Source organism: Malaclemys terrapin, chromosome 25 (genome assembly GCF_027887155.1).
Source record: "Malaclemys terrapin pileata isolate rMalTer1 chromosome 25, rMalTer1.hap1, whole genome shotgun sequence".
Taxonomy (NCBI): Eukaryota; Metazoa; Chordata; order Testudines; family Emydidae; genus Malaclemys; species Malaclemys terrapin.
In genome coordinates this window covers 9381938-9401238 of record NC_071529.1, presented here as the reverse complement: position 1 = coordinate 9401238, position 19301 = coordinate 9381938, and the positions used below count along the sequence as shown (strand labels likewise).

Here is a 19301-nt window from a genome sequence, read left to right as displayed (position 1 = left end):
CGTTTCCTTCAGCCCTGATCCCATATCCCTCCCTCCCCTCCCCCAGCCCTGCCCCCCATACCTATCCCTCGTTTCCTTCAGCCCTGATCCCATATCCCTCCCTCCCCTCCCCCAGCCCTGCCCCCCATACCTATCCCTCGTTTCCTCCAGCCCTGCTCCCATATCCCTCCCTCCCCTCCCCCAGCCCTGCCCCCCATACCTATCCCTCGTTTCCTCCAGTCCTGATCCCATATCCCTCCCTCCCCTCCCCCAGCCCTGCCCCCCACACCTATCCCTCGTTTCCTCAGCCCTGATCCCATATCCCTTCCTCCCCTCCCCCAGCCCTGCCCCCCATACCTATCCCTCGTTTCCTCCAGCCCTGATCCCATATCCCTCCCTCCCCTGCTCCAGCCCTGCCCCCCATACCTACCCCTCGTTTCCTCCAGCCCTGATCCCATATCCCTTCCTCCCCTCCCCCAGCCCTACCCCCCATACCTACCCCTCGTTTCCTCCAGCCCTGATCCCATATCCCTTCCTCCCCTCCCCCAGCCCTGCCCCCCATACCTACCCCTCGTTTCCTCCAGCCCTGATCCCATATCCCTTCCTCCCCTGCCCCAGCCCTGCCCCCCATACCTATCCCTCGTTTCCTCCAGCCCTGATCCCATATCCCTTCCCTCCCCTCCCCCAGCCCTGCCCCCCATACCTATCCCTCGTTTCCTCCAGCCCTGATCCCATATCCCTTCCCTCCCCTCCCCCAGCCCTGCCCCCCATACCTACCCCTCGTTTCCTCCAGCCCTGATCCCATATCCCTTCCTCCCCTCCCCCAGCCCTGCCCCCCATACCTATCCCTCGTTTCCTCCAGCCCTGATCCCATATCCCTTCCCTCCCCTCCCCCAGCCCTGCCCCCCATACCTATCCCTCGTTTCCTCCAGCCCTGATCCCATATCCCTTCCTCCCCTTCCCCAGCCCTGCCCCCCATACCTATCCCTCGTTTCCTCCAGCCCTGATCCCATATCCCTTCCTCCCCTCCCCCAGCCCTGCCCCCCATACCTATCCCTCGTTTCCTCCAGCCCTGATCCCATATCCCTTCCTCCCCTCCCCCAGCCCTGCCCCCCATACCTATCCCTCGTTTCCTCCAGCCCTGATCCCATATCCCTCCCTCCCCTCCCCCAGCCCTGCCCCCCATACCTATCCCTCGTTTCCTCCAGCCCTGATCCCATATCCCTTCCTCCCTTCCCCCAGCCCTGCCCCCCATACCTATCCCTCGTTTCCTCCAGCCCTGATCCCATATCCCTTCCTCCCCTCTCCCAGCCCCCGTTCAGCCACAGCATCTAATTAGCAGCAAAGTGATGCCACCTGTGTTCCTGCTGCTCTCCAACGGGGCCGTTTGCTGGGCCCTTGTTCCCCTCGGACGCGTGCCGGTCTCCAGCAGCCGAGGCGAGCCCGTTTCTGGGGCAACGGGCCGGCAGCGCACCTGGCACCGCGGCGGAGCTGGAAATTGGATTTGAAGTGGCTGCAGGTTGCAGCCCCGGGACTCGCCAGGCAGAGACCGAGAGCGTCTCACTCTTCCAGCTGAGCGGCCTTGGGGTGAAGTGGCATCCACCCGCCCGTCCCCTTTACATCGGAGCCAAGCCTTTTGGTTTGGGGGTTTAAAACCAGAGGGCCGGTGCTCATCATCCCCCTGAACAGAGGGGGAAACTGAGGCCCACAGAGAGGCGGTGACTTTACCCAAGGTCGCCCAGCAGGCCAGCGGCAGATCTGGGGTCAGAACCCGGCGCTGAGGAGTCAGAGATGGGAACCTGAGCTAGACGGACCTGGGGATCTCAGCCACTCTGGCAAGTCCCATGTTCCTCCAGCCACGAGGCTCAACAATGCATCAAGCCCTGTTCATTCATTCCTCAATGTCTGTAAGGAGCTGGGAGATCTCGGGGGGAAGGTGCTGCAGCCGCTCACGGGCCATCGACATGACGCGTGAGCTACGGAGGAGCTGCTCGTTGTGGGATGGACAGGGAAGAAATGAACCGAACCATAAAACTCAAGTTACTCACTGGCCTGGTGGAAGGCCGCTGGCACCGGGGACGGGTCCAGGGCCGAAGAGACCACGCTATAACATCAGCGTGCTGAGCGTGAATCAAAGGTTCCCGCTTGGCCCGCGGTCTATTCGCCCTGGCTGGGAAGTTCAGGGGCACATGCCGATGTCTCAGGACTGCTCGTGACGAGACAACTAAGCCCCCCCTTGATTTCTGGGGAAGAGACGCTGATGCCCGAGACTGGTTAGAAATAAAATGACAGCCCTGGCGAGATTGATATGTTTATTCCCAGCGGCCCCCTTACTGCCAGAGCTGGGAGATTTGGGAATCGAGTGCGTTGCCAAGCCCTGTGGTTAGCCACAGAGCAGGGATGGCGTGAGCCACCGTAGACACATGTGGACCCCAATCCCCTGCCCCCGCGGCCTCTGCTCTGGGACACTTCTGGGGAGAAGTTCCAGACTCTATGGCCTTGGCCGGCTAGGAAAACTAGAGGCCTTCATTCTCCCTTGGTGGCAGCAGCATCAGGGACATGGCTCTGGGTTGTCTGATCCTGCTCAGAGCCGGACTAGCTAACATAGTGGTAAAAAACCGCCGAGTCCAGTCTATTGCAGAGTCTAGGGCAGCTACCGCTGGAGAATGACAGGGTCAAATAATAATCATCATCCCTAGCTCTTCTGTAGTGCTTCCACCCGTAGCTCTCAACGCACTTTACCAAGGAGGGCAGTATCATTATCCCCATTTCACAGATGGGGAAACTGAGGCACAGAGCGAGGACGTGACTTGCCCAAGGCCACCCAGCAGGAACACAACCCAGGTCCCCTGAGTCCCAGTCCAGTGTTCTATCTGCTAGCCAATACCGCCTCCCATCCTGTTCCCAGATCCCCCTTGAGAGCAGGCACCTCCACTGTGCCTGCGGGGGGAACGAGCTGGCGAAGGACGCAGCAGGGGCTCTCTCCTCTCTCCGGCTGGAGTTCCACTGTTCACCCCTCACTCCCGCTAAGAACCTGGCTGCCTCCTCCCCGTAAAGCCAGTCAACCGGCCGTAGCAACTGAATCCAAAGGGCCTGGTGGGGTGGCAACAAACGGGACAGGTGGAGGAGGACACGGCCCGGGAAGGCAGGGCCGGGAAGCGAGACCACCAATAGGCACCGTCCCAGCAACATCTGCCTCCAGCCACTTCATCTCTAAGGGCTCCTGGTTCAAGATTCAACCTGGGTGTGGTGCAGGCCAGGAACGAGCTACCTGTCCCCAGGCCGTTCTACAGAGCAGGAGTCCGGCACTCAGACGGTTCTGAGATAACCACTAGGCCAGGCTGAGAGCAAATCCCTTCATGGCAATGCACAGCGCCCACATGAGGCCACCAACCTATCCCTTAAATGATTTCCGTGTCCACTTCCCATTTACTCTTTGCCAGTGGCTTTTTACTGCTCCCTATCGAACAAACAGCTTGGGGGCAGGGCAAGGTCCCTCTCACCTTGTAGTCAATGGAGGTTTACCCTGCTAAACTCGTGGTATCAATTCAAGGAACGCCAGCCAACCCACGGCACAGAACGTGCGGCGGGCTGCAAGAGACGGGGTAATGGTGCCCTCTAGTGCCAATAGCCCTCACCTGATGTCACAAGGCCTTGGGACGTGCCACCCCTCTGCCAGGCATCACAGCTCCTGGCTGCCCGGTCAAGCAAGAATCCGATCCCAGCTATGACCAAGCGGCAGTCAGCGCAGATGCCCCCGAAGGGAAGCGCTGGTGTACACCCGGCCTGGGACGGGAGGTACACCTCCCTGCAGGCAGGCTGGACCAGCTCACTCAACAACAGAACCACAGCCCTGGTGCATGGCAGATGGTCACACTCACTGCTAACGTGGGGATCAATCGATTGCCTGGACGGGGCGCTCAGCACCTGGACAATCACCCCTAGGGCACCGGGAAGTGCAGCCCTGAGCTACGTCACTAGGGCCTTATAAAGTACCAAGCCTTGCAGCAGGCAGACACCAGCTCCATCCATCAAGGTGTTCAGGACCTGGGAGCCTAGAATGTAAGAACGGCCACACTGGGTCCATCTAGCCCAGTATCCTGTCTTCCGACAGCGGCCAATGCCAGGTGCCCCAGAGGGAATGAACAGAACAGGCAACCATCGAGTGATCCATCCCCAGCTTCCAGCTAGAGATGCCCAGAGCATGGGGCTGCACCCCTGACCATCTTGGTTAATAGCCATGCATTTCTCTAGTGCTTTTTTGAACCTGGTTATAGTTTTGGCCTTCACAACATTCCCTGGCAACGAGTTCCACAGGTTGACTGTGCGTTGCGTGAAGAAACACCTCCTGTTTGTTTTAAACCTGCTGCCTGTTAATTTCATGGGTGAGCCGTAGTGTGTGTGTTATGTGAAGGGGTAAATAACACTTCCTTATTTACTTTTTCCACATCGGTCATGATTTTATAGACCTCAATCATATCCCCCCTTTAGTCGTCGCTTTTCCAGTCCCAGTCTTTTTAATCTCTCCTCAGACGGAAGCTGTTCCATCACCTTTATCATTTTTGTTGCCCTTTTCTTTACCTTTTCCAATTCCAATATACCCTCTTTGAGATGGGGCGACCAGATCTGCACGCAGGATTCAAGGTGTGGGTGTACCATGGATTGAGATATCTATTTATTTATCTATCTGTCCCTTTCCCAGTGGTTCCGAACCTTCCGTTCGCTTTTTTTGACACCTGCTGCACATTGAGTGGATGTTTTCGGAGAACTACCCACAATGACGCCAAGATCCTGAACCCAGCCCAGGGGGTCCTGGCTAACCCAAACACTCTAACGGCACCTGGGCTCTGCAGCAGGGAGGCAAACAGCCTGCAGTTTTGCCTGGCCTGGTTTTTCATTTTTCCCTTTCACATGTTCCAGCCTGATGAAGGCTGCGGCCAGGATGGTGGTGAAGACAGTGGACTGGGATTGAAAAGATGTTGGTTCAGCTCTACCAGAGTCTCCCGGTGTGACCTTTCAGTTCTGCCTCTGGTACATGGGGATCACAATCCTGCCTTGGTCTGATTAACCGGGAAGCTCTTTGGCACAGGGACTGTCTCCCCACCTGTACAGCACCAGGCACAAGACGGCGTTGACGCGCAGCAACACAAAAACCATCAGTAGAGCGTGAGCGCTCTGGAGACCTCAGAACATTGGCTTATCCCCTCGAGCTGCGCTACAGCCACGCTTCTTCTAGGACATCAGTGTTCCAGCACCACCTGCTGGCAGTGCCTACAATGCCTTCGACTCGCCAAGGAAGAGCATCATTACCTAGGGAGGTGGTGGAATCTCCATCCTTAGAGGTTTTTAAGGCCCGGCTTGACAAAGCCCTGGCTGGGATGATTTAGTTGGGGTTGGTCCTGCTCTGAGCAGGGGGTTGGACTAGATACCTCCTGAGGTCCCTTCCCACCCTGATGTTCTATGATTCTATGATTAGCTTTGCCCTCGGTCTCTTTGGAGGAGTTCTGTGTTTTTGAAGATCTGAGCACCCGGAAGGCTCAAGTCCTTCCTTATCTGCCTAACGAAGGCAGAGGCTTCCCTCCCCCACACCTCTTGCTACCATAACCCAGCCTTAACCAGGAGGGGGGGGGGTTGCTCGGAAGAGCCGGCTCGGTTCCGAACACTCAGTTCACATCTCGCGAGCATCACAGAGGTCAGTGCTACGGGGAGACTTAATAGCAGAGAAGGGGGGAGCTGGCCAAGAGGGACCAGGAGGGCGAAGGGCTTGGCATGAGAGGAGATGGACCATTGGTGGAGCAGCGGGAGTACCAGGGGCACAGTTCACATCAGGAACAGAAGTCGAGGAAGGAGCGGAGGTTATAAAGACAAGCAGCTTCTCCTCTGCGCGGGACAGAACAGGAAACCAGCGCAGGGCAACACAGGCAGATTGCCATAAGGAATCATTGTAGTGCCAGTGTTTTAATGTCATTTTTTTTTTTGGCATGGAATAAATCTCATGGCATGAGCATGAGGGACAGCAGAGCCCTGACACAGCTTATCCAGCGCCACAGGGGGTGAAGAGAGGAGAACAACTTTAAAGCTAATCAGTGGGGTCCTGGGTCCGGTACTAGTCAATATTTTCATTAAGGACATGGATAATGGAGTGGAGAGGATGCTTATAGAATTTGCAGATGACAGCAAGTTGGGAGGGGAGGGGTTGCCAGCACTTTGGAGGACAGGATTCGAACGCAAAACCACCTGGACAAATTGGAGAATCTGTCTGAATTCCAGCAAGACGAAATGTAATAAAGACAAGTGCAAAGTACTTCACTTAGGAAGGAAAAAACAGACGCGCAATTACAAGATGGGGAATAACCGGCGAGGTGGTAATACCCTGAAAAGGATCAGGGGTGATAGTGGATCACAAATTGAATATGAAGCAAGAATGTGGTGCAGTTGCGACAAAGGCGAATATCATTCCAGGCTGTGTTAACAGCAGTGTCGTATGTAAGACACGGGAGGTACCTGTCCCGCTCTGCTCAGCGCTAGTAAGGCCTCAGATGGGCACCACTCTTTGCGGAAGCTGTGAACAAACTAGAGAGAGTCCAGAGGAGAGCCACAAACGCGATAAAAGGTTTAGAAAACGTGACCTAAAAGGAAAGGGTAAAAAAAATGGGCATGTTTAGTCTGCAGAAAAAAAGACTGAGGGGGACCTGATAACAATCTGCAAATATGTTAAGGGCTGTGACAAGGAGGACAACGATCAATTGTTCTCCATGTCCACTGAAGGTAGGACAAGAAGAAATGGGCTTGACCTGCAGCCAGGAAGATTTTGGTTAGCTATTAGGGAAAACGTTCTCACTCTCAGGGTAGTTAAGGTCCGAAATAGGCTTCCAAGGGAGGTTGTGGAGTCCCCATTTCTGGAGGTCTGGAAGAACAGGTTGGACAAACCCCTGTCAGGGCTGGTCTAGGTTTACTTGGCCCTGCCTCCGCGCAGCGGGCCGGACTAGATGACCTCTCAAGGTCCATTCCAGCCCCACATGTCTATGATTCTGTGATCATTTGATTATAATCCCTCCACTCGCTGGCTGCACTGTGGCTTCCTCTACTGGAGGTGATCCCCCTGCACGTGATGGCGGCTGGAGATAAAAGGGGGCAGAGGCCACACACCGGCCAAAAGTGACCCTGGCGATTAGAGCTGGGCAGGACGTTTCCATCCGAACATCGTTTCGATGCAAAACGAATTCTACATCAGAACCAAACCTTGCCCCAGGGAACCTGCATTGTCAACCAATGTTTTCAACGGGGGGAAAACCCCAGACACTGAACAATTGTTGCCGAAAACTGACTAGTTTTATTTCTGAAAATGGTTTCCAGGGGAAAAAAAGAGAGAGGTTCTTCTCTAGGGACCCCAGAAACCTCCAGATATCTAAGGGATCCCCATCAGCTGATCTTCCACCCTCAACACAGACTTTTCAGCCTGACAGCTTGGCCTCCTGTTATTAGAGAACTATATTGGCTCATTGATTCCTTGTGTCCCCCGTCCGAATCCGTTTGTCTCTTGTCTTATATACCCAGGTAGCCCATGCCAGCGTGGTGTGTCACTCGGTCCCTCTCTGGCAGTGGCTTGGCCCCACAGAGATTGATACAGCCGTATCTCAATCCCTACTGCTGACAACCCACCTGGGGGTACAATGTTACACTTCAATTGGAAACCCCCTGGGACAGGCACCATCTTTTCGTTCTGTTTGTACAGCGCCTAGCACCAGCGGGTCCTGGATCCAGGACAGGGCTCCTAGCCATCGGAAAAAAACACAATGGGGTAAAAAAGTCACCTCCCTGACCGACCTATTTATGCCCCTATAAAAAAAGGGATAGAGCTGGCCTGAATCTCTGCAGGAAGGTGGCTGCTATGGGAACGGGATGTTAGAGCATTGATCCATCTCCCCCCACCCTCCGATGGCCTTGACTGCTTGCTTTCTCCTATCTCTCGACAGCCCCTCTTTACGGAGCAGCTCTCTTTGAAGCTCTCCACTCACTCCGGGGCACAATCCGCTGCCTTGTTGCTCTTAGGTTTTTATCAGCTCTTGAGAAATGAGAGCAGAACGCACCCACCACATCCCTCTCCCAGCCACGCAAGTGCAAACCCCGGGAAGTCAACAGAAAGCTGGCCTGGGCTCCGGCGTGCTGTTCCAGGTACACAACGCTGACCCCAACTCACGGCTTTCGGGAACGACGACGTCATCACGTGGCTAAAAGGCCTTGGCAGGTCATTCTGATAAGACACAAAGTGAGAACGTATCAGGAGCTGCGTCCCACACAGGGCTTCTGACTTAGCCCAGAGCTTCTCACACTATGGGCCCATCGACGGTCTGGTGAGCCCCTTTGGGTGCTCCAGAGGGTGAAATACATGCATAGACTCCAAGACTGGATGGGACTCCTGAATAACAGGTCAGAGACCCTCCTCACCCAGAAGTCCCTGCATTCAGCCCAGAACTTCTGGCTGGGCTTCAGCATGGAGATTGGCAATAGAGACCTAAAAGGTCGGGGATTAGAGAAGTTGGGAGGGGAGGTGGATTCAAGGAGACAACACAGGACTTGGCTTCAGGACTCCTGGGTTCTGTTCCCGACTTTGCTACCAGGACGCCCTGAGAACACTGCTCTGTACCTCAGTTTCCCATAATGAGTGAAATAGACAAGATCTGCTGAAAAGCGTCCAGAGTATTGGCGGGGTGGAATCTCTCTCTTACAACATGGACAGTTGGCAAAGCTCTGTAAAATGGCTGTGACCTTTTATTTTTTCCTTTTGTGGTTTGTTGCACATTCCTATGGCCCCGGCTCGTTTGGGGTGGAAGAAAGACAGACGGACAGACCCAAAACTCCAACCCACTCGTCTCTCAGCAATACAGCACGTTCGCTTTCTCGCGACGACACTTCAACATGGAACCGTTGCAGAAAGGCAGCAGAGATGGAAGTGATTTTGATCCTTTTCAATGTATATAACTAACAGCTTCACTTACCCATGTTCACCTGGACAGACTCCAATTATCACTAATTACTAGCCGTGATTGTTATAAGACCATTTATCAAAGCTTCCAGAAACATGTGCATGAGAATCAGTCTCATGCATCCATGTCTACTGCTGTCTTTAGGACTAAGCGCTACCATTTATAACACACACACACCCCCGACAGTAACTGGCACGTTCCTCCCCACAACGGTCTTTGCTGCTGCTCGTGTTCCTGACCTCTTCACCAGTCTGGTCACAGCAAAGGGCTGGTCCTGATTCCCAGTCACGCTCTAACCACTGGACCCTATTCCAAGGTCTGGGGAAAGAGAGGATCCAATACTTAGAGCAGGACTGGGAATCAGAACTGCTAAGTGGGAGAGAATAGGGTCTAGCGGTTAGAGCAGGCGGACTGGGAGTCAGGACTCCTGGGTTCCATTCCCTGTTCGACTACTGACTCCCTGTGCAACCTAGAGCAGGTTAGTGATTCAAGCCCAGATCCATTTCGGTGCCGAACTCCCACCCATTATGGCCTTAAACTGTAATTTTCAACAGCAGCCCCTGATTTGGGGGGTCCCAACTGGAGAGGCCTGCGGCCTGGCATCCCCACCCCCCACACGGCTCTCAGCCGCTCTCACTGCAGCCGGCAGGTCAGGCCCCCTCTGCCAAGCTGGCCCCGGGACTCTCAGGTCAGGCCTGGGAGAGGTTGGCACACACCAGCCAAGCCTGGGGCAGAAGCAGTGGAAAGGGAAAGCGCCCGGGCAGCCTTAGCAGGTGGGAGCTGGCACAAGCCCCCCCAGCCCCAGCAGGGGTGGGACAGGCTCTGATCTGTGCAGGGAGCGGGATGTCCCAACCCCCAGAGCACCTGGCTCTGGCTCCCGGCCCGGCAGCACGCGCTGGGCTTGCTCAAGCCGCTGTTTGCACAGCCCCAGGTCGGCCAGGGGCCAGCGCCCAGGAGGGGAGGCACCTCGGAAGCTGGCCGCTGATTTGCTTGGAGGGGCCTGGAGTGAAGGGGCGGGGACCGGGGGAGGCCTCGGGTGTCGCCCTCGCCCCACTGCAGCCTGCCCGCAGCATCGCCATGGGCTCGCTCAGCGCCGGCTCCGCGGCGGTCTCAGCCGGCCGCCTGCTGTGCGCGCCCGTCCCGCGGGTGCTGAGCGGCCGCGGTCCCCAGCGCCCGGGCGCCGCCGAGCCCCGCAGCTGTGGCAGGGGCGGCCGGCGGCGGGAGAGCCCCGGCGGGCTGGCGGGCGCCCGGCTGGAGCTGGTCGGGGCGGCGGCCGGCGGCGGGGCGGTGCCCGCGCCCGTGGTGCGGCGGGACATCCAGGCCTTTCTCCGGGAGTGCGGCGGCAGCCCCGGCGAGGCGCGGCACTGGCTGGCGCAGTTCCAGGCGCTCGGCCATGCCAGCGGCCGCCCCTTCGCCGTCATCGAGGTGAGGGGGGCTCTGGGCCCACGGCTGGGGGGGGGGGGGAAGTCACGGCCCCAGGGGGCGCCGGACCCACAGCTCGGGGGGGGGACACACAGCTGCAGTGGGACGGCCAGGGGGGGGGGTTGTGGCAGGGACGGCCGGGGGCACTGGACTCACAGCTTGGGAGGGGGGGTCACGGCCACGGGCACTGGACCCACAGCTGGGTAGGGAGCAGGCACTGCTGGGGGCACTGGACCCATAGCTGGGCGGGGGGTCACCAGACCGACAGCTGCGGGGGGGGAGTTACTGGACCCACAGCAGCGGTGGGATGGCCAACAGGGGGCGGGCACAGCCAGGGGCACTGGACTCACAGCTGGGGGGTGGGGGTCATGGCCAGGGGCACCGTACCCACAGCTGGGGGGGAGTTACGGCCCAGGGGGCACCGGACCCACAGCTGCAATGGGGCAGCCATCGGGGGGGCGGGCACAGCTGGGTGGGGTGGACCCAGCCAGGGGGCACCAGACTCAGGGGGGTTGTGGGTGGGAGGGGCAAGCGGTGGGTGGATACAGCCCCAAAGCCCCGGGGGGCTGCAGAGTGGGGGCAACAGGGGTGGATGCCTGGGAGATGCTGGGGATGGCGCTGCAGAGATTTAAAAATCTATGAATCTGGGCTGTCTCCATCATTTCTGACCCACCCAAGCACTTACACACAGTATTTTACAAGACAGGTCAGGGTTAAGGTTCTCTCCCCAACCCCCTCTCCCCCAAAAATGAATAGGATACTTTAGGGTGAAAAAAAATGTGCTTCTCAAGTAGCTGGTTATAAACCAGTTAATAACTAAAAGGGGAACCGGAATTAAAAAGGCAGCCAAGTCAAACGAGAGGAAAGGAAACAGAGTTGGAAGCAACATGGGATTAACCTGTGGAACTCTCTGCCTCAGGATGTTATCGAACAGGGGTGGGCAAACTGTGGCCCACGGGCCACATCCGGCCTGTCAGACCCATCTAATCCAGCCCTTAGCTCCCGCCGGGGAGCAGGGTCGGGGGTTTGCCCCACTCCACGCGGCTCCCAGGAAGCAGCTGGCATGACCCCCCTCCGTAGTACGTGGAGGCATGGCCAGGCAGCTCTGCGTGCTGCCCCGTCCGCAGGCACTGCCCCCGCAGCTCCCAGCCAATGGGGGCTTCAGTTCCCAGCCAATGGGGGCTGCAGGAGTGGCGCCTGCGGACGGGGCAGCACGCAGAGTCGCCTGGCCGTGCCTCAGCGCCGGAGTGGGGACATGCTTCCGGGAGTTGCTTGCGGTAAGCGCCACCCAGAGCCTGCACCCCTAAGCCCCCCTGCACCCCAATCCCCTGCCACAGCCCTGATCCCCCTCCAAACCTCTCAATCCCAGCTCCGCCCCCTTGTACCGCAAGCCCCTCATCCCCAGCTCCACCCCAGAGCCCGCAACCCCAGCCAGAGCCCTCACACCCCTCCCCCATATCCCAACCCCCTGCCCCATCCCTAATTCCCCCCCACACCCTCCGAACCCCTCGGTCCCAGCCTGAAGCCCCCTCCTGCACCCAAACCCCTCATCCCCAGCCCCACACCAGAGCCCTCACACACCGCCCCCCAACCCAGAGTCCCCTCCCGCCCCCCAAACTCCTCATTTCTGGCCCCACCCTGGAGCCCTCACCCCCTCCCGCACCTCTACCCCCAATTTCGTGAGCATTCATGGCCCGCCATACAATTTCCATACCCCGATGTGGCCCTCGGGCCAAAAAGTTTGACCTCCCCTGTTATAGAGGCAAACACCACAAGATGGGGTATTGAACTAGATTGTCCTGGTACAGGCAGGCTACCGCCCTCGCTAGACCAGTGGGCTAGGGAAGGGTGACCCCTGCCTAGGGCTGTAGCCTAGGACTTAGGAGATCTACATTCAATTATCTGCTCTGCCACAGACTTCCTATGTGACCCAGGGCATGTCACTTAGACACCGAAATAGCTTTGAGGATCTAACTCCTGTTGCTTTCCATGGGAGATAGGTCCCGAAAAGCCTTTGAGAAGCTGGATTTAGCCCTGCTGGGCCGTGGCTCCCTGCTAGGGTGACCAGACAGCAAGTGTGAAAAATCGGGATGGGGGTGGGGGGTAATAGGAGCCTATAAAAGAAAAAAAAAACAAAATTGGGACTGTCCCTATAAATTCGGGACATCTGGTCACCCTACTCCCTGCCTGTGCTGTGGGATCACAGGCCTGCCTCACAGGTGCTGGGAGGAGAAATCTGTCAAAGCCGGGAGGGGGCCGGATCAGTACTGCGGCTAGATTTCACTGGGTCACATGGCTAGGGCCCATTTAAGGCTCCTAACTTCCACTAAAAGAACAGGACTTGTGACACCTTAGAGACTAACAAATTGATTTCAGCATAAGCTGTCGTGGGCTGCAGCCCACTTCATCAGATGCATCTTCTTCCACTGACAACTATGGGAGTTAGGAGCCTCAGGATCTGGGTCCAGATGACCCCCTGGGTCTCCTTTGTGATGCTGGATTAGAGGGACCCGATAGCCTGGCCCAGATGGGCCCATTTGTCTGCTCCGATATCACAGGAGGGAGCAGGTTGGGCTTTAGGGATGGATGGCTGACTGGCACGCGGGGTCGGGGGTTAATGGCCCAGGCAGTACAGCGGGGCCCTCTGCTGGTTCTCCCACCACTTCCTCCCTTCCCGCCCCATACACACCTGGCGGGGTGCGGGGGGGGGGGAGAGGGCAGCAGTCTTTGGCCAAGCCTTGGCCACAAGTCCTCGTAAACATTCCTCCAGTGAAGAACAGGGCTGGATCAGCCCAGCTGTGCCTGATAGCAAGGGTCCAGATAAGGGCCGCTGATAACAGCGTTTGCTAGGGACAAAGGGCACCAAGCATTACAGGGATTGGGGTGGGGATGGGTTGATGGGGGAGGGGAGGGAATGGGTTGATAAGAGAGGAGAGGGGGTGATAGCTGTAGTGGGGCGGGGAGGGGCTGGGTGGCAGGGGGAGGGGAGGGGCGATAGCTGTAGTGGGGAGGGGCGGGGTAGGGTGATAACTGTAGTGGGGAGGGGAGGAGTGAGGAGTGATAGCTGTAATGGGGAGGGGGCGGGAGGGGAGGGGCAATAGCTGTAGTGTGGTGGGGAGGGGAAGGACCATAGCTGTAGTGGGGGAGGGGAGAGAACAGTCTATTAGGGGAGGCAGGGAGGGGAATTTTTGGCTGCAGCAGGGCCCCGATCTCCCCAGTCACATCACCCCCCACCCCAGGGCTCTGCCTGGCCCTGCCAGGCCCCGAGCTCACAGCCACCCAGCGCCCGCAGGTGCTCGCAGGGCAATAGGAGCGGCTCTGCCACGGGCTAACGCGGAGCCCGGGCTGCCCCCCAGGCGCTCGGTGCCCAGGGGCCCTGACACGCGGCTCCCTTGTTCTCCCCTGGGCAGGTGGACGAGGCCGTCTCCCGCTGCAAGGAGACCGTGACCAGCCTGGCCTTCAGCTTGGCCTTCCTACAGCGCATGGACATGAAGCCCCTGCTGGTGCTGGGGCTGCCGTCCCGGAGCTCCCTGAGCGACACCCTCACCTTCCGGGATACCAAGGCGCTGCTGACCCAGAACTGCAAGGCCCTGACGGACGCCCTGCGCCAGAACTCCGCTGCCACCATGCCCTTCTTCGGGGCCGGCGCCGTGCTAGGAGCGGAGCAGTCGCCCGCCAACTCCAGGTCAGCCGCTGAGCCTGCGGGCCTGGCTCTCCTTACCGGCCCGAGGGCTCCCGTTAACACCCCTCTCTCTGCTCCCAGCGGGATCTCCGTGGACAGCGACCTGCTGCAGTGGTGCCTAGAGTCCGGGAACATCCCCATCATCTGCCCCGTCGGGGAGACCCGCGGCCGCCAGTCCCTGCTGCTGGACTCCGTCGAGGTCACCGCCGCCATTTCCAGGACGCTGCTGCCCACCAAGATCATCTTCCTGAACATGACGGGGGGGATCAGGAACTCCGGGCAGAAGGTGGGTAAGGGCAGCGCAGGGTCTGGCACAGGAGACGCCGACTCACCCACCCTCTGCTGCTACTGCGCGTGCCGGCACATGGGCTCCCATCCCGCCCCTTCCAGGATACACTCCCACACCCCGACTGCCTCCTGGGGCCCCCCACCCTTCCCTTCACCCCTCCCCAGCTCCTGGTCACCTCCTCCCATGCATGGACCGGGGAGCCAGGAGACGGCGCTGAGGAGCATTGTACACAAGGGGGGCGAGGCTGGAGGGCAGGCACGTACACGTGGGGAGGGGCTGCAGAGGCCTCCAGCTGCTGCTGGGTTTGCCCGTCAGCTGGGAGAAGGTCAAAGCACCCTTCTGCACTGCACCCCTCTACCGGGGTTGACCACGGCGGGAACAAGAGCTAACCTTCCCCACCACGCCCCATGCTTGCGTTGTGTCCTGCACTTGGGCTCAGCAGCTGGGCTGGGCCCATTCCAGGAGGCAGCCGGCATGGAGCAGGGGATGGGCAGAAGGGCCTAACCCATGGAGACCTCGCCCATCCCCTTGCTGAGCCCCCCCCCGGCCTTGCAGGTGCTGGGGAACGTGAACCTGCCCGCTGACCTGGACCTAGTGACCAAAGCCCAGTGGATGGGCCACAAGGAGCAGCAGCAGGTCAGGCTAATCATCGACCTGCTGAGCCGCTTGCCCTACGAGGCCTCCGCCGTCATCGCCTCTGCCGGCACGCTGCTCGCCGAGATCTTCAGCAACAAAGGTGAGCGTGGCCCCCCGGGGCCTGCCCCTGCCCCGATGGGCACAGATGCTGCCTCGCTCTCTCAGGGTGGGCGGACAGGACGGGGGAGCTGAGTTCGGCTGGAGAATTAGCGCCGGCGAGTGGAGCAGGAAGCAAAGCGCTGCTGCTCTGCGGAAGACCGTCCGAGTGAGCAAAGCCCTGGCTCTTCCCTTTGGCTCCAGGCTCGGGGACCCTGTTCAGGAACGCTGAGCGTATGCTGCGGGCCGAGAGGCTGGAGGAGCTGGACCAGCAGCGCCTGGTCTCCTTGATCAACACGTCCTTCGGGAAGACCCTCCGAGGGGACTATCTGGCTTCCATACGGCCCAGGCTGCACTCGATCTACTTCTCAGAGGGGTAAGGAGGCCCCCGGCGCGTCTCTGCTGGGCCCAGGAGCTCTAGGAGCAGGCAGGCAGCGGGATATTTAAGAAGGGGAGAGATCCCTATTCAGCCACTTCTAGGGGCAGCCCCTGGGGTGCAGAGTGACCCTAACATCTGGCTGAAGGCCGTTAGTTCTGGGGATTGTCTTGTATCCCAGAGATCTGAAAACCTTCCCTGTCCCCCTTTCTCCGCCTGGTCTGTTTAGACAGGAAACTCTTGGGGGCAGGGGTTGTCTCTCCTTACGTGCAGCACCTCACACCGGGGGCCAGCGAAGGCCTCTAGCCTCACACGCAACAGGAGACAGGCCTGCAAAAGGCACGCTCCAGCCTTCCCAACTGGCTCCTGTTGTAGAGTACGGACCCAAACCCCAGAGCCTCCGAACCTTGTGGCCATGCGAAAGCCAGGCACAAAGTGGTTATTTCCTGTAGTGCCTGAGAGCTACCACAAGCGGACAGCTGGGGTAACCCTTGTCCTAGCTGCATGGGCCCAGGGGAGCGAGGGAGGGAGAACAGAAGGTGCAAAATCTCCTCCCTTCCTCTTGGACGCCTTCCCTGCCAAGCAGAGTCTGCTCGTGCGGCTCACCCTACCCTTTGTCACCCAGCTACAACGCAGCAGCCATCATCACGAAGGAGCCGGTCCTGGGCGGCATGCCGTACTTGGACAAGTTTGTGGTCAGCTCCACCAAGAAAAGCCAAGGCTCCGGCCAGATGCTGTGGGAGTGCATACGGCAGGACCTCAGGACCCTCTTCTGGCGGTCTCGCGTCACCAACCCCATTAACCCCTGGTAGGTAGAAAGGAGACCATTGGGAATGCCACCCTCCGGGTGGACGCCGACACAGATGCACATCTGTTCTGGGCTCAAGTTTTAAATGCACTGATGGTTCTCCTGCTATTCCAGCCCTGGGCTCCCCACATACAGCTCTACCAATTCCCCACAACCCTGCCCTGCAGCCCCCCAGCTAATCCAGCCCTGGGCTCCCCACACACAGCTCTACCAATTCCCCACAACCCTGCCCTGCAGCCCCCCAGCTATTCCAGCCCTGGGCTCCCCACACACAGCTCTGCCAATTCCCCACAACCCTGCCCTGCAGCCCCCCAGCTAATCCAGCCCTGGACTCCCCACACACAGCTCTACCAATTCCCCACAACCCTGTCCTGCAGCCCCCCAGCTAATCCAGCCCTGGGCTCCCCACATACAGCTCTGCCAATTCCCTACAACCCTGTCCTGCAGCCCCCCAGCTAATCCAGCCCTGGGCTCCCCACACACAGCTCTACCAATTCCCCACAACCCTGTCCTGCAGCCCCCCAGCTAATCCAACCCTGGGCTCCCCACACACAGCTCTACCAATTCCCCACAACCCTGCCCTGCAGCCCCCCAGCTATTCCAGCCCTGGGCTCCCCACACACAGCTCTGCCAATGCCTCTTACCCTTACCTGCGGCTCTGCTCCACACACACACCCAGCTCTGGCAGTGCATCTCAATCCTGAGTGCAACACCCCTGCTACACCAGGGCTGGGCCCCTCCACCGCTCTGCTGGTGCGTCTGTACTCTGATCCACACCACCCCTTACCATTCCAGGCCTAGGTTTCCCACGCCACCCTGCCAATGCCCCTTAACCCTGACCTGTAACCCCCTCCCACTCACTCTGGACCTCCCCATCAGTAAAACAGAATTAGCACTACTATGCTACTTACAGAGGTGCTGCAAGGATACAATCACTGATATCTAGGAGGGACTCAGATACTCTTAGATACAGCAGGTGGCAAGTCTGACCCAGTATTATCCCTGTAATTGTATCCATGGACGCTCTTGTTGCTCTACGGGATGCAGATACTGCTCTGGGAGTAAGCGTTCGTTTTGTTCCCGTCAGGTATTTCAAGCACAGTGATGGAAGCTTCACCAACCACCAATGGATCTTCTTCTGGTTTGGCCTGTCCGACATCCGGGATTCCTACGAGCTGGTGAACCACGCAATATCCATTCCAGACTCATTCTGCAAACCATAGGGCGATCTTTCTAGGGCAGAGTGAGAGCGGAGCAGGTTGGGCTTGGGAGGATCAGGCCTTCGTACATCAAGACTGGATAAGAAGAACCAGAGCTCAGAACGGCCAGCCATGCACAGAGCCCCAGGGGTGTTTCCTGCACCCAGAGGAATGATTGGCACAAAGAACCCTCTTTGCCAATTCAGCACCCCGCTTTTCCCTAAAAAAGTGCTAGCAAAGCCTGTGTTGTGCGGACTGTTGTCAAGAGAAGTTAGAGCGAGGAGGTCGGGACTCTTGGGTTCAAGTCTCATCTCTGCCACTGACTCACCGTGGGACCTCGGCAAAGTCACTTCCCCTCTCTGTGCCTCACTTTCCCGACCTATAAAATGGGACCGCTATTAACGAACGTGTAAAAAGAGCAGCGACATCTTTCCTTACAATCCTGTGGAACAGCAAGTAGGAGTCACACACACACAAAGCTTATATTTATAGGAGCCGGCAGCCTGGCTGTGGAGTTCCACATACAACGTGTACAGCAGAAACCAGACAAGAGTAGCTGGAAAGCGTCGACTTTTAATGTGATTTTGGCTTCTTTTTCAAGGTGTCTCGCCTTTCTTTAGCTATCCCAACAGTGCGATGTTAGGGTCTTACTGCTTTCTCCGTAACCAGTGCATGACCAGAACTGATTGACAAATGTCAGCTGGGAACTTCAGAGCGGCCAAAGGGCCGCAGACACCAAACCACCAGTGAAATTCCAGCTAGTGCCTTTGAAAACCCCCACACGTAAACGGGGTAAAATTGTCAGAAGGGACGAAGTCCCACATTTGTAAAAGTCTTTAGGCATTGATGCACTCGGCATTGCAACACCTAACTGATTTAGGAACCTAAACTTCATTTTAAGAGGTTAAATCCTACTGACTCTCAATGGGATTTTGGCACCTAAATCCCTTTTGAAAATGATGTCGGTTCCTAAATCAATTAGGTTTCACTGAGCACGGCAATGCCTAAATACTTGTCCAAATCTGAGCCTAAGTGACTTAGCAGCCTATGGCCCATTTAAAAAAAGTGACTTAGAAATCTACGTCTTATTGGCAGTGGGACTTAGGCGCCCGAGCAACTTTTGAAAACGACAGGTTCCTAAGTCCCCTGGGCACTTTTGAACATTTCACCCTGATCACAAACCTACTCGTCGTCCATCACCAGCATCCCTGGCAGTGAAACATTTAAACGTCCAATTGCGAGATAGTTGCCATGAATCTACCGTGAACGCTTGCTAGTCAGCCAGTAAAGCACCAGGAAGTCTGAAATGATCTGTTTAAGAACTACCATCATCAATGGCAGGGTTAAAGGAGAGCCTGTCTGGTTAAGTGCCATGAGCCTGCAATGAACTCTTAAAATGCCAGCACTACCCACGTAGAAGCCAGAATTTTTTAACCTAAAGTTAGGCACTAGTAAGCCCGAGAGGAAATGTACAGGTACCGTAGCTTCAACTGGTTAGGCACAAACTAAAAGCGATGTGCATATGAAGCAGAAGATGGGAGACATTGTTCAGGCAGGAGAGGAACTGGGCAGCAGGACTCAAGACCTCGGCTCTGTTCCCAGCTCTGCCACAGATTTCTTGCATGACTTTGGGCAAGGCAGTTCATCCTCGGTTCCCCATCTGTACAATGGGGATAACAACACTGCTGTGCCTCAGAGGGGTGGTGGAGGACAAATCCTTAAGTATCTGGGAGGTACTAGGTACTCCAATGACGCCCGACACCTCTCAAAGTCGGCCTGCTTATTTAGGTGTCTAACTTTAGGTTAAAAAATTCTGGCTTATACGTC

At 57.6% G+C, this 19301-nt stretch overlaps 1 protein-coding gene across 2 annotated transcripts; it reads left to right on the top strand.

The window, feature by feature from the left end:
• Positions 1 to 9998: 9998 nt before the first annotated feature.
• Positions 9999 to 18074, top strand: NAGS (N-acetylglutamate synthase). Of its 2 annotated transcripts, XM_054014299.1 has the most exons (7): positions 10004 to 10391; positions 13799 to 14073; positions 14152 to 14356; positions 14915 to 15095; positions 15296 to 15467; positions 16093 to 16275; positions 17363 to 18074. In XM_054014299.1, the coding sequence occupies exons 1-7, from the start codon at positions 10044 to 10046 to the stop codon at positions 17496 to 17498; spliced, it is 1500 nt and encodes a 499-aa protein (XP_053870274.1). In that variant the 5' UTR covers positions 10004 to 10043; the 3' UTR covers positions 17499 to 18074. The 2 variants fall into 2 exon arrangements, with proteins under 2 accessions (XP_053870273.1, XP_053870274.1); XM_054014298.1 differs by having other exon boundaries at positions 9999 to 10391; positions 13799 to 14356.
• Positions 18075 to 19301: the final 1227 nt, after the last annotated feature.

Bases quoted from the DNA above. Each gene is read 5' to 3' on its own strand.
- NAGS (XM_054014298.1), top strand. From the start codon at position 10,044: ATGGGCTCGCTCAGCGCCGGCTCCGCGGCGGTCTCAGCCGGCCGCCTG. The intron at 15,096-15,295 runs GTGAGCGTGGCC...CTTTGGCTCCAG, and splicing joins CGAGATCTTCAGCAACAAAG to GCTCGGGGACCCTGTTCAGG. The intron at 15,468-16,092 runs GTAAGGAGGCCC...TTTGTCACCCAG, and splicing joins TCGATCTACTTCTCAGAGGG to CTACAACGCAGCAGCCATCA.